The sequence below is a fragment of the Pungitius pungitius genome, chromosome 1, assembly GCF_949316345.1.
Source record: "Pungitius pungitius chromosome 1, fPunPun2.1, whole genome shotgun sequence".
Taxonomy (NCBI): domain Eukaryota; kingdom Metazoa; phylum Chordata; class Actinopteri; order Perciformes; family Gasterosteidae; genus Pungitius; species Pungitius pungitius.
The window spans coordinates 11,717,204-11,729,428 of NC_084900.1; the positions used below are offsets into that span (position 1 = coordinate 11,717,204).

General features: G+C 41.4%; 1 protein-coding gene across 11 annotated transcripts in view; it reads right to left on the reverse strand.

Moving 5' to 3' along the window:
* ehbp1l1a (EH domain binding protein 1-like 1a) overlaps positions 1-12,225 on the reverse strand; it is a 32,561-nt gene that overhangs the window by 13,352 nt on the left and 6,984 nt on the right. For 6 of the 11 annotated variants that reach the window (XM_037478090.2, XM_037478089.2, XM_037478088.2 and 3 more), the window contains exons 5-17: positions 11,975-12,153; positions 11,687-11,826; positions 10,459-10,524; positions 9,873-10,088; positions 8,797-8,952; positions 8,331-8,540; positions 8,097-8,216; positions 7,283-7,501; positions 7,028-7,087; positions 6,833-6,938; positions 4,562-4,975; positions 1,272-4,388; positions 1,123-1,188 (exon numbers count right to left, since the gene is read on the reverse strand). In XM_037478090.2, the coding sequence (XP_037333987.2) occupies positions 1,123-1,188; positions 1,272-4,388; positions 4,562-4,975; positions 6,833-6,938; positions 7,028-7,087; positions 7,283-7,501; positions 8,097-8,216; positions 8,331-8,540; positions 8,797-8,952; positions 9,873-10,088; positions 10,459-10,524; positions 11,687-11,826; positions 11,975-12,153 (5,069 nt within the window). The remainder of the gene's footprint in view (positions 1-1,122; positions 1,189-1,271; positions 4,389-4,561; positions 4,976-6,832; positions 6,939-7,027; positions 7,088-7,282; positions 7,502-8,096; positions 8,217-8,330; positions 8,541-8,796; positions 8,953-9,872; positions 10,089-10,458; positions 10,525-11,686; positions 11,827-11,974; positions 12,154-12,225) is intronic. The other 5 variants (XM_037478091.2, XM_037478093.2, XM_037478085.2 and 2 more) reach the window with 4 other exon arrangements.

Consider the following 12,225-nt stretch of genomic DNA (forward strand, 5'->3'; position numbering starts at 1 on the left):
ACCTCTGGCATCAACAAGGCATTTCCGCCCACAGAACTGCCGCTCACTGGATGTTTTTTCTTTTTCGGACCATTCTCTGTAAACCCTAGAGATGGTTGTGCGTGAAAATCCCAGTAGATTAGCAGTTTCTGAAATACTCAGACCAGCCCTTCTGGCACCAACAATCATGCCACGTTCAAAGTCACTCAAATCACCTTTCTTCCCCATACTGATGCTTGGTTTGAACTGCAGGAGATTGTCTTGACAATGTCTACATGCCTAGATGCACTGAGTTGCCGCCATGTGATTGGCTGCTTAGAAATTAAGTGTTAACGAGCAGTTGGACAGGTGTACCTAATAAAGTGGCCGGTGAGTGTATATACATAGCAACGTTATAAAAGTCTATATTACTGCTCTTTGTGATTCTTATTATATTTTACACTATCCATGCTTTGTTAGCAAATGCTACTCACTCCAGCCTGTATTAAACAACCCCCCACAAGCATTAAAACACTGCAATTCAAAACAACACGACACAGCAGGTTGATTCCACAGCTATAGTTATAACATTTGTAGTAAACCCAGCGTTATTTCCCAAATGAATAATAATATCAAGTGCTGTAAAATATAAAAAGCAAAGGGTGTGAAAGTTTTGGGGTTTTAAATTAAATTAAATCAATGTATTTATTATAGTTTTTGTAAACTGACTTTCATTTGTACTTGTTTATTTATAAATTTGGTCTGTATGGCAAACCATTTTGCTCACAAGTGCTAAAGCTACAATGCAACTTTGTCCAACAAAAAATCGGTGGGGAGTATTAGCGTCTCTCAAACTTACCTACTACCTTTATCTGACCGTCTACAGGCATGAAACCCTCAACAGTCGCTACAACAGCACCTGCTTCTTTGCCTTTTTTCACATATTGATATCTTAATCTTTTTGATATCCTTTTAAACGCAGGGGCTGAGACAATCTCCAGTACCGAGAGGGCAAAACAGAACCACAGAACAACTCAGAGCTACACAATGTATGACGCACAACAAATACAGACGTTGCAGTCGGATGGTGCTGAATTAAAGCAAATGCATTATTGTTGAAATGCATCTCCTCATTGCATTACAGTGCAAACCAAGGCAACCCACCTCTTCCTAACACTCAACAACAGTGGCATGTGAGGGATGGAGTGCCACATTCTGCAATGCAGGTTTCTGAAAACAGAATCCAAAAGCAGGTTTCAAAACCTACACTGCTGATATCCCAAAACAACTCAAACTTCAACTTTCCAACTCACCCTCCAACATCTTTTTCTTCAGCCTCAATAGGTATCCAAAAGCCCTTTTCATCTTTATATCCCTCCAAATCTGAGCAGACATTGGATTTAGTTGTCTCTGTGTCTAGATCGAATCCTATTGGACTGGCCTCATCCCATAAAGTTTCCATCCCATTAACTATGGAGGATGGCTGATGCTCAGAATTTGATGATGGTAAGTCTTTCACAATGGCCTCGACATGCCAGCTTGATGACTCCAATGTCATTCCTTGTTGAACATCCTCTGATACATCTTGGCTCGGGAGTAGGGACAGTTTTGATCCTTCTCTGACAGAAATCTTACCAAAGAAACGTTCTTCCATTGAGAGCTGTTCATTCGTATGGTTTTCCCTTTCACTTCTAATTATCGCCGTTCCTTGCCACTCCTTTTCTGTAAGGTGCACATGTGTGGATGGCACCCCAAGCACAGAGGCTTTCTTTGGGCAAGATGGCACAATATTTACCATATTTGGAAGCCAATTTATGTCAGGCATTGTAACTGTTGGGAAGTAAGAACTGAGAGCGTTTGGACAGGAAGGATAAAGAGAATCCATTGGCATCATTCTTTCTTTGTGGGGAGAACTATACATTGTGTGAAATTCACTGCAGTCTTGCATCTTCATCACCACTGGCCAATCCCCTACTTCAGAATCAGGAATAACTGACCGTCTTGAGGGGAAACCGACAATACTTGACCGTTGTGGACAACATGGTAGCAATTTTACCATGTTTGGATGTTTTTCCAAAGTGGCATCAAGAACCTGCTGTTGTGAAGCGGATGGAGTTCCAGGGTTCAGGGGCCGTGAATGACATGATTCTAGCATATTCAGCATCATTTCTTTGTCCCTATAGGATGGATCCTTGTCCTTAAAATCTTTGTGGACAAATCCATGCCTTCTATTGAATGAGCTTTTCCAAACTACGTCCTTGTCGACATACCAGCCATCCCAATCTTTTGCACTACTATTTCCATGCAGAATTTCACGTTGTTGCGGGAAAATGGCCTTAGTTTTTAACATGGTTTGATCCTCTCTGATCACAGCGTCCACTGATCTCGCTCCTGCCTGAGAGGAAATTCCAGGAATAAATGAGTGTTTTGGACAGGGTGGCAACATTGATACCATTAGCTTAACCACTGCTTTGTCTTTAATATGCATTTTATGGTCATATATTACTGACATTTTCCCTGTCAGTTTCCCTGTTAATGGCCGTTCCGACACTGGCCTTTTATACACATTCCATTCAGCCTCATCATAATAACCGTAGTATCTAGAAGGAATTCCGCATACGCTGGAATGTCTGGGACATGTAGGCAATGAATTGATCATAGTTGGTATATCTGCTAACACCTTAGATGGCGCTGATGGAAAACCTGGTAAACAAGCTGTCTGTGGGCAAGATGGCAATATTGATAACATATTTCTGATCACATCACTATCAGAATAGAACCCATTTACATCGAGTAAATGGAATTCCATTGCCGACTTTTCCTGAGGACGCAGCAGCGATTTGCTTCCCATCAGCCACTCTGATTGTTTGCTTGTGTCTCGTAGTGACATTCCAGGAATTCTAGATGCCTCTGTACAACTTGGCAATAATTTCACCATAGTTGGGCCATTGGTAAACGTCAGTGTCAAAGCAGACGGAAACCCAGGAACACTAACTTTATCAGGGCAGGAGGGTAATATTGCACTCATATTTTTAGCTGTGTTTTCATCCACACAAAAGCTTCTCAGCATATCTAACATATCTTTGTCTTTCACTGTCCAATGATCCAGGTAAGATGTTGTTTTCTTCTCTGGTCTCATTATGATCAATTTCCTCAAGGCATGCCAATCTTTATTGTCTGAAATGTTGTGATTTTGAGACAACATTCCAGGAGTTTTGCTCTGTTTAGGGCATAGAGGTACAATACTGGCAATACTCAGTAATAGCTTCTGGGGTCCTTTGGAGATACCCAGAAGGCTGGTTCTTACAGGGTATGAAGGCAACAATGCTACTGTACTGAATATTTCTCTTTTGTCTGGATCCTGACTTGCACCTTGAGAATTATGTATGCACGTAGGGAGGTGACTAGCCATATTCGAAATACTTGGAACATTGTGCAATGGTGCGGAAGGAAATCCTGCAATTCTCGCCTTTCTACAACATGTTGGCAACATGGCAACCATAACGTTAACCATATTAGTATCAGTAACAGCTTGCTCCTGAAAACAGGACGAAATAAAAGCGACTTTGAGCTGCAATTTTTTCTTCCACAGAGAACCACTGTCACAAACATTATTTTCAAACCCATTCACTGATCCAGCAGAAGCTAACCCTGGAATACTGCTAATTTTCGGACAAATAGGTAAAAGAGAAGTCATATTTGGTTCATGCTTCCAAGCAGATGGGAATCCTGGAATACTGGCAGACCTTGGGCAGGACAGTGTAATGTCCACCATTTTTGAAAGTCCTTTACTACTCTTAAAAAGATAACTAATGTCCGAGTGCATGAGTAAAGGAAATCTGTTGCTTGGTAACTTTGGAGTCAATAACCTCCAATCAGGCCAAGCTGTAATCTCTGATTGATACAAAGATGGTGTGCCAGGAATCTGGGAATATTGTGGGCAACTTGATTGTAACTTAATCATTCTTGGAAGGCCTCGTGTGCCTCCAATCGGAACATCAGGCCGTAGAGTGGACGGTGATTGAGAAATATAACTTTTTGTTGTACATAGAGGACCAAGTTCCACCGTTGATGTGTACAAGCACATTTCTTCTGTACTGCCTGCAGAGCTTGACACATTTTTAATCTCCATACAATGTCGTGGGTCAAAAACACGCACACCAAAGTGTTTTGTGGAAGATGTTGCAAAATCCACTTTGAATTCTTCTCCTTGTTTTGACAAATTCTCTGCTGTGACTTGCTCTGCAGAGAGAAAAGGGTTCAATCTTGAATTCACTTGGTCTGAGGCAGTTATGTTGCATCTGGTTTTCTTCTCCATAATGGGTATTGGAACAGCGGGGCTTATTTTTTGAGAGTCTCTTTGTGGCTTCTCCCACTGTGAGTTTTTCTCAACTGACTTTTCTCCAGACGGAGCAGCCATGCTCTCATTTCTGAAGGAATAAAGTACACCGAGTTTGTTGTCAGAACAAAAAGGCTGGTGTGCTTAGGAAAGCTTACCTAAAATCTAAACACAATATATTGATCTTTTGCCATTATGAATTACTTCTGCATTGTTAAGTGTTGGAGTAGGCATTTGCCTGACAGAGTAACATACTGCACTTACCCCAAATCCACAGTTACAGCTTCTTTTTTAGAGGCCACTGCTATCGGTTTTGTGTCAGACCCTGTGGCAATTTGAGAAGATGGCAACAAAAGTCCCTGAAGTGGTCTGCAGGTTGGCTTGGGGTTGGAAGGAGAAATCTGATGATTGGGCTCCAGTTGGGAAAGTGAATTTTCTAACTGAATGGACTTCATGGACAAGTGACTTCTTGATTGAACCAAAGGCCCTTTGACTGAAGCACGGTTTAGCTTAGGTGCTGAAGTGAAGGGAAGAGCTGTTGGCTGAATGCTCAAGAATGTTGTTGTTGGCCTTGAATCTGTTTGATTCATCTGTGTTTTTGGCATTTCAAAATATTTTAGTCCTTGGGCTACGGGCTTTCTTGGGCTTAGAGGCAGGAGTGAAGCCATGCTCTCAGGTCTGAGGGACAAACAAATGAAGCAGAATTATGATGGTAAAACGTAAGTTTCCCCTGCAGTAATGCAGTCCATTTCAAGGCCATATTCACAGAATCCCACTAAACAACAAACAAGCCAATGAGCAAAGTGGCAATGGACTACAAAAAATCAGAGGAGATTCAAACCAGAGTCACAAACAAACAAGCTCTTTGCGATGAATCACGGAACAAATAACCAGGCGCAGCCTTTTTAAATGATACACTAAAACAACAATGTCAGATCAACCTGCACTTGCTATATCAAACTTGAACAAGATGGTTTTGTTAAAATGTCAGCGTACTTGGAATATTCTTTTTAATACCATATTCTAGGCCATTCCAGAGACTCGAGAACCATAAAACCATTTTTTGCAGTGCTCAAAAAATGCCAGATATTACAAGCAGCAGAAGATGCTGGACAGAGGGTACCATCTGTCCAGCAGACAGATTGGTGATATCTAGGGATTTTCAGATCGACAGGATTTACAGTCCCATTCAGTTAAAGGTTTGATTTGGAAATCATATTCATTAACAAAAATGTAAACACAGATTCTGTAGAATAACAATGTGTCTGTCAAAAAAATTGACAGACACATTTTACAGCCCAATGCCATGTCTTTCAGATGAGAACGGGACATGCTACGAGAGAAGTTGTTTCTGATTACTACTAAAGTTTCAAAGACCAGCATTCAACTTTTTTGTGTGTTTTGTGTTACAAATAAATTAAATTTAACCAAGATTACTTTCAAGTCCGACAAATTGCAAGTTTGAAAGATCAAGTATATTAAAGCCCCTTGAAGCCAATGCTGCCAGTCAAAGCCTGAATTAATAGCAAACACATTCCAAACACACTATGATAGTTAGTGTACCTGAATGTTGTGTGGCCCTTGTGTAGACTGGGTCTTTGTTAAAGCTGCATTTAAATGTTTGTTAACGGCTAGGGGGAATAAAGCCAATCCCCAGAACAAGTGCAAGCCTTATAATCCAAGAAGTAACACATCAGCAGGATGGGCATTCCTTTAGAGTCCTCTTTTTCACTCAATATTTAGTGCAAGTCCAAATCTCTACTACACCAACTTTAGAAAATATTATCTGGTACTAGTCCACTCGCTTTGGCTTCCTCATTTTGCACTGGATATGTAATAAATAACCAACACATGAGCTTGAGAACTAAAAACAGTACATGTGGAAGCTAATATAAACTTGATTGACAAATCAGAGACTACACACACCACCATTTTAATACAGTGAAGACTTTTTGTCAATTTAACAACATAAACACAGGTATGAACCATCAACATAACAGACAGTATCAATGGAGGTGTATATATATATATATATAAAATATAATATAATTTAATCGATGCAACCGTATAGTGCCAGTAGAAGTGAATACTTAACCATTTGGCGCTACAAACAAGACAAATGCAGAACGTAGGGTACTCAAGGGCCATCAATGAGTTTTTTCAGTCTTTATTTTTTAAATAGTTGCTCTAGCGTTTTCCCAGTTAAGAAGCTCTGGCCCTCAGGGGTCACCAAGTTAGTTTGTATTTGCAGACATATTTTGTCTTGACTAGTTTTTAATTTGTAAAGTAAATCAAGGAGAAATGACGAATCAAGGACGGCCGACAAGCTTCTTTTGGTACCTTCAACCGCTCTTCATCGGTGAATAAAGTTCTCTCAGCTCCAACCACTATTGATAGTTTCCTACAGCGTTAAGACCAAAGTACTCATTTGATACAGCGTTGGAGATGGGGTTAGTACTTTGAAGCCATGCCAGCCACCCTATATAATAAAAAAGCACCAAACCCGATAAAAAAAAACGTTTCATATGAACTCACCTTGCTGATGCCTTCACAACATGTATTCCCAAATGTGCGTCTCTTCCCCTCTCTGAAGCCCCGGGGGGTTCTGGCCTGCGGCTGACCGGCGCTGTGGGATCAGGAGCTGAACAGCAAGAAGCAACAATCCGTTAGCCATGTGCTCATTTCCTGAAGCTCACACTCATTCTCTACTCGTTGTGTCTTCACGCTCACTTGTGACAGTCATACACGGGTTGTCCTCTTCACGCAGCGTGCTTAACTGTCTTTTGAATTCTGAAACAAATGAAAAGCATAGAGGAAATTATACAGGGCCTGTTTGTGACAAGCTCGATGTCCATATGACACCATGCCAGCACCATATACAGCCTCATCATTTAGAGTGATTAGATCATTTCATGTGAATAACCAGCAGAGGGAGACAATTGGTGGGGTTTAGTCGCTCAGCATGGTTCCTTTTTGTTTCTGTACCTGCATCTTGGTCACTGTTGGAGGTTGTTGCTGTTTGGGATTTATAAGGCTCAGAAGATGGGAGAAGAAGAGGAGGAGGAGGAGGCTCAAAGAGAACAAGAGCAGAAGAAGGACTTAAAGGAGAAAGTGAGAGGGTCTCGACTATAGGGGGAGTTCGGGGTCTCCAAGAAGGAACGAATCCAGATTCCGCCTGTGGTTGCTCCTCCAAAAAGGACGAAGCTGACAGAGGGGAAACATGACAGGGCAGAAGGATGATGGGAATGAAGGTAAGAGAGGGGTGGAAAATGCGAGGTGGAATATCAACGACACGTCTGCTTTCTAAAAGCAGGCGTTTCTCTGTGTTTTAATTCTGCATGATATGTACTCTGTACGGTATGTGTAATGATGAGACCATTCCAAAGCAAATTCTCTCTTTTTCACAGTGAATCAACTAAAACCTTCTCACAACTGTCCTCATTTATGACAGAGAAAACTATTTTTATGAAATCCATTTCTATATTGCAATATTATAATACATCATAGTCATATAGACATATTGCATAATAGTCTCAAGCTTTCAAAAATATTCATAATCCTTAAAAATAATAATTATAACTTCATAAAGTGACTTAAAAGTTCAAGTATCATCTTACGGTATAATTGCTGACATTTATAGTGTCAACCATTTGGTCTTTTAGTGATCATTTTGGAAAGCAGGAAGTCCGTTAGAGTCATTCAAGACCTATTCTTGTGCACTTTCAGTCTAGATAAAATAAGGGGCGGAAATCTACACGTAAGCACAGTGACTGGTAGACACAGAGTACAGCAGAATTACATGGCATCTCTATGTGCTGTCCAGAATCATTGGTGGAGAAACGCAGAAACTTAGGGGAGCAGGCGGGCTGTGCTAGAGGCGCATACGATTTCGCAGGCCTCCATTCACTCTGCCACGGAGCTGGAAAAAAATAAGGAGAAGGGAAATAGCAACATGGAAGGAAGGATGGTGGAAAAGGAGTAAATGCGTAGTAACACACGTATGAACGGCCTCCGGCAGGACCGGTGCCTGTACCTGTCTCTGGGGCTGATGGCAGGCTGCTGGGCCTGGTGAGGGCCGAGCCCAACTCCCCCACAGAGGAGAAGCAAGCTTTGGGGTGTCTGGAAGCAGCGGGAGGTGGAGGTACAGAGGGAGTAGGAGAGAAGGAGCTGAGAGGAGCCGAATATGAGGAGGATGCAGAAGGGAGGGAAGGAACGCCGTGTGCTCTCCAGGCCGTGGGACAGGCTGAGAGAGGAAGAAAGAAAAGACCAGAAAATAAGTGAGGGGTGGGGGGGGGCGGTAGAACAAAAGCATGCTCGGTTTAATGCTGCATTATTGTGGTATAAAGAATAGTTGGTGACATTTGATTTTGCCAGTTATAAAGAAAAGCTGTGCTGCAGCAAAATGCCTTAATGCAAATCAATAGCAGCAAACAGAACCATGCATTTTGGATCGTTTTGATAATTGGACACTAATAACTCTAAATGGAATCACGCAATACCTGTTTGTGAGGTATCAGAGAAAGTGGGAGGGCGGAGCGATGGAACGAGGGGGAAGGGGGAGAGAGAAGAGGTGGAGGTGGCTTTAGAAGGGGTGAAGGTAGCGAAGGCCTCCAAGCTGTGAAAGCTATGGGGCCTTCTTGAAGCTGTACTGGGCACTAAAAAAAAAAAGAGAGAGGTAAGGGAATGGAGAGAGAAGAACATCAAACCAAAGGACAGAACAATAGGGATTAAAACTATAAATTAAGGCTGTCCATAGGTAAAAAAAAAAAAAACTAATTATCGCACTATTTTGAAATTATAAGTAAACAAAGTTCCGTAAACGGCGTAAAAATATTTTATCGCATTAATCTGGGCCACTTTAATCGCATAGATTCACGCGTTTTGACAGCACTACTATAAATAGAATATTTCCAGACAGATCCGTTATATGTCTCTGCATTTAATATACAGGCAATGGGACAAGACTTTGCAATCGGATGCGTTCTGTTTTCTGTTTATATCCCTCGGAATATTGATCAAATCAAATCAATGAAAGCATAAGAGGCAGAACAGATTGGCCAAAATGGAACCTATTGCTTGTGATCTGATTTTGCTTTATATTTGCTAAAGAAAAATCAACTGCTGCAACTATTGTAACTCCAACTCCAACATCCTTTACATCTCAAGTAGGTGATTAGACTGTAGACAAGGGTCAATGCACGGAAGATGAAAGGGGTTAGAATATCTATCATCTCTTATCCGGTATCCATTTGTTATACCGGAGCCCCAGGCTTATTCAAGCAGGTCTGTCTGCAGGTCAACAGTACAACAGGAAACACCTACTACACAACACGCCCTTTAACCATTGCAGCTCAGGTTAGGCAACAACAATTTAAGGGGCTACTTAGTCATGTTTAAGAAATACTGTGTTTGGGATTCAAATAAGTAATCCCAGAAGTTATCAAGGGCTGGTCGACGTGAAGCCTGTAAGACTGCTGATAAACCCTTCTAAACATTTGGAATAAATTGTCTTCACACTGAAAGCAGAATTAAGGTAAGTTTCTATTTGAAATTCGAAGTATCTGTTGACCGATACCTGATCCGGCAGCGGGCTGGAAGATTCTGGGAAGCACAGGAGGGTGAGCACGAGTAAAGGCAGGCAGTGTGTAGGCAAAGGGGGAGGGCCGAGCCTGCTGGGTAGTGCTTGGTGGTCGTGTGCATAAAGAAGATGGAACAGAGGAGTCTGGGGGTTCAGGCACAGGAGGACGAGACGAAATGGTGGAGGAAATGCCAGAGGTTTTCCCATCCATCTCTGAGCGTTACCGGGTGGAGACGGGTAGAATGGAAGGACACAGGGAACAGAGAAAGATGGGGAGAGGGGAATTAAAGGTTTGAATGAAAAGAAGAATGATACGAGAAGTAGATAGAAGCAGTGAAAGACAGAACGGGGGGCGGGGGGATTAAGCTTTGCTGTATTGTGAGGAAACACAGAGGAAGTAAAAAGGGGAAGAGGAATGAGGCCAGAATGACTTTTTTTAAATGAACATTGATCATAGAGCTTGGGTTTGTTACTTGTATGTCAAGAATAATGCTTTTTAAGTACACATAATGCCCCTTAAAGATAGATTACTGTGCAATGTCTCCTATCGGCAAGGTGGGAGAGTAGAGCTATGGACAGTTACCTGTGGGGCCTGATTCAACTATAGGCCTCCAAGCCAAGTCATGTACTCTCATGATAGAGACAGAGGCTGTTATACAGAGAGAGAGAGAAAGAGAGAGAGAGAGAGAGAGAGAGAGAGAAAGGAACAGCAAACAGAGAGGTTAAATGTCAAATATCAAACAAAAGAGGAAGTAGCGTTTTGAAAGAAATAGTTGAAATAGAAACAGAAAGGATGAATTTCACAGTGTATTAGACCTTGAAGTGGGAAGGTTTCAACTTGCAGTAACCAGCGCAGCAACACTTTAGAACAGATGTTTGGAATCATGTGAAGGGGACACCTGGTGTTGCTACACCAGTAGGTAAAAAATAAAAAAATATTACAGAGCCCTCGATGGGGGGTAATATTCAGAGATGAAGTCTTAGATACACCAGAAAGAAGCTTGGATAGTATCTTAGATTACAGTGGTAAATTCACCGTAAACAAACACTGATTACCAAATTATCATTATTACATTATACAAATCTGGTGATCCTTTATCTAAGTCTGATTTGTATGACTTCCTTTCTCTCCTATGTTTATGACTAAAGAACAGTAATAGGATAGTCTTTTTAATAATTTGATATTTCTTTTAATTGATAAAAATCTTTTTTTTACTTTTGATCATTGGAAACTGGTGGGGAAAACGATTTTACAAGCATACATGCTTTTTTAAGTATGTTTTAATTTCTGAATGTACCCTATTCACAAGATGTATTTATTAAGTGTCAGCAGGTTATGAATATATATTCACCTGGAACAAAACACAAGCAGTTTTAGTCCTATTTAGAAACAAAAAAGAATAGGTCACCAGGAAAAACCTTTCCAACCTGTATCACAGATTAAAGATTTTTAAGAAACAAGACATTTTATTAAAGATTATCTTTTAACAATTCCCAAAGACTGTATTTTCTCACTTTGCTTCCGTAGGTTTGCATAGCTACGTTTACCAAGTCGTCAACAATCATGTGAGACCGACTGTGGATTTGAGTTTCTGATGTCCCAACAACTCAACCTAGGTGAAGGGTCTTCTTCACTGCAACTTCAAGTTGCTTTCTTCAGTTTAACTTTCATTCAGCTTGTGTCAATAACTTAAGCGTAACAACTTTTTAGTGTTGAACCGGGAGCATTGGGAACAAGTAGCTCCTCAATGCACTGCACGTTCATTGGATATATTGACCAAAGTGATCCATGAGCGATTCCCCAGTCTCACCAGGAACATGAGTAGCTTGTCCAAAGCTGGTCCTCCTCTCCTCACCACCTTCATCATCACTGTCGATGAAGTCATCCAGGTTCCCGATGTCACTCTGTTTCATGCTCATCAGACTGGCCAGACTCTGCATGTCCTCATCTCTGTGGAGAGCAGAGAGAGAATCCTCTTAAAGCCTCAGATGAACCTAAGTGTCAGTATTGGTCTTTAAACGATGCTGCTGATTTCAATTCTGTAACAACAGCTGTGACTCTTTGAGGACGTTGATATGCTGCTGGGTCGGTGACTCACGTGGCCTTGCCCTCTTTGAGAAAGACACACGACAGGTTCAGTTTCAGCGTGGCTTCCACCACTTTGACAGACAGCGGTTTGAGCTTCAGTGTGACATCACACTGGGTCGGTGTGGCACTGGCAAACTTCTTCATGTTCACATCTGCTGATGCCAACACCTTCCTGCGGCCTTTGGTCTCCTAATGAATAAAAACAATGGACAGGGAGAAAAATTGAACACAAATTATGGACCGGAAATAAATTTAATAAAA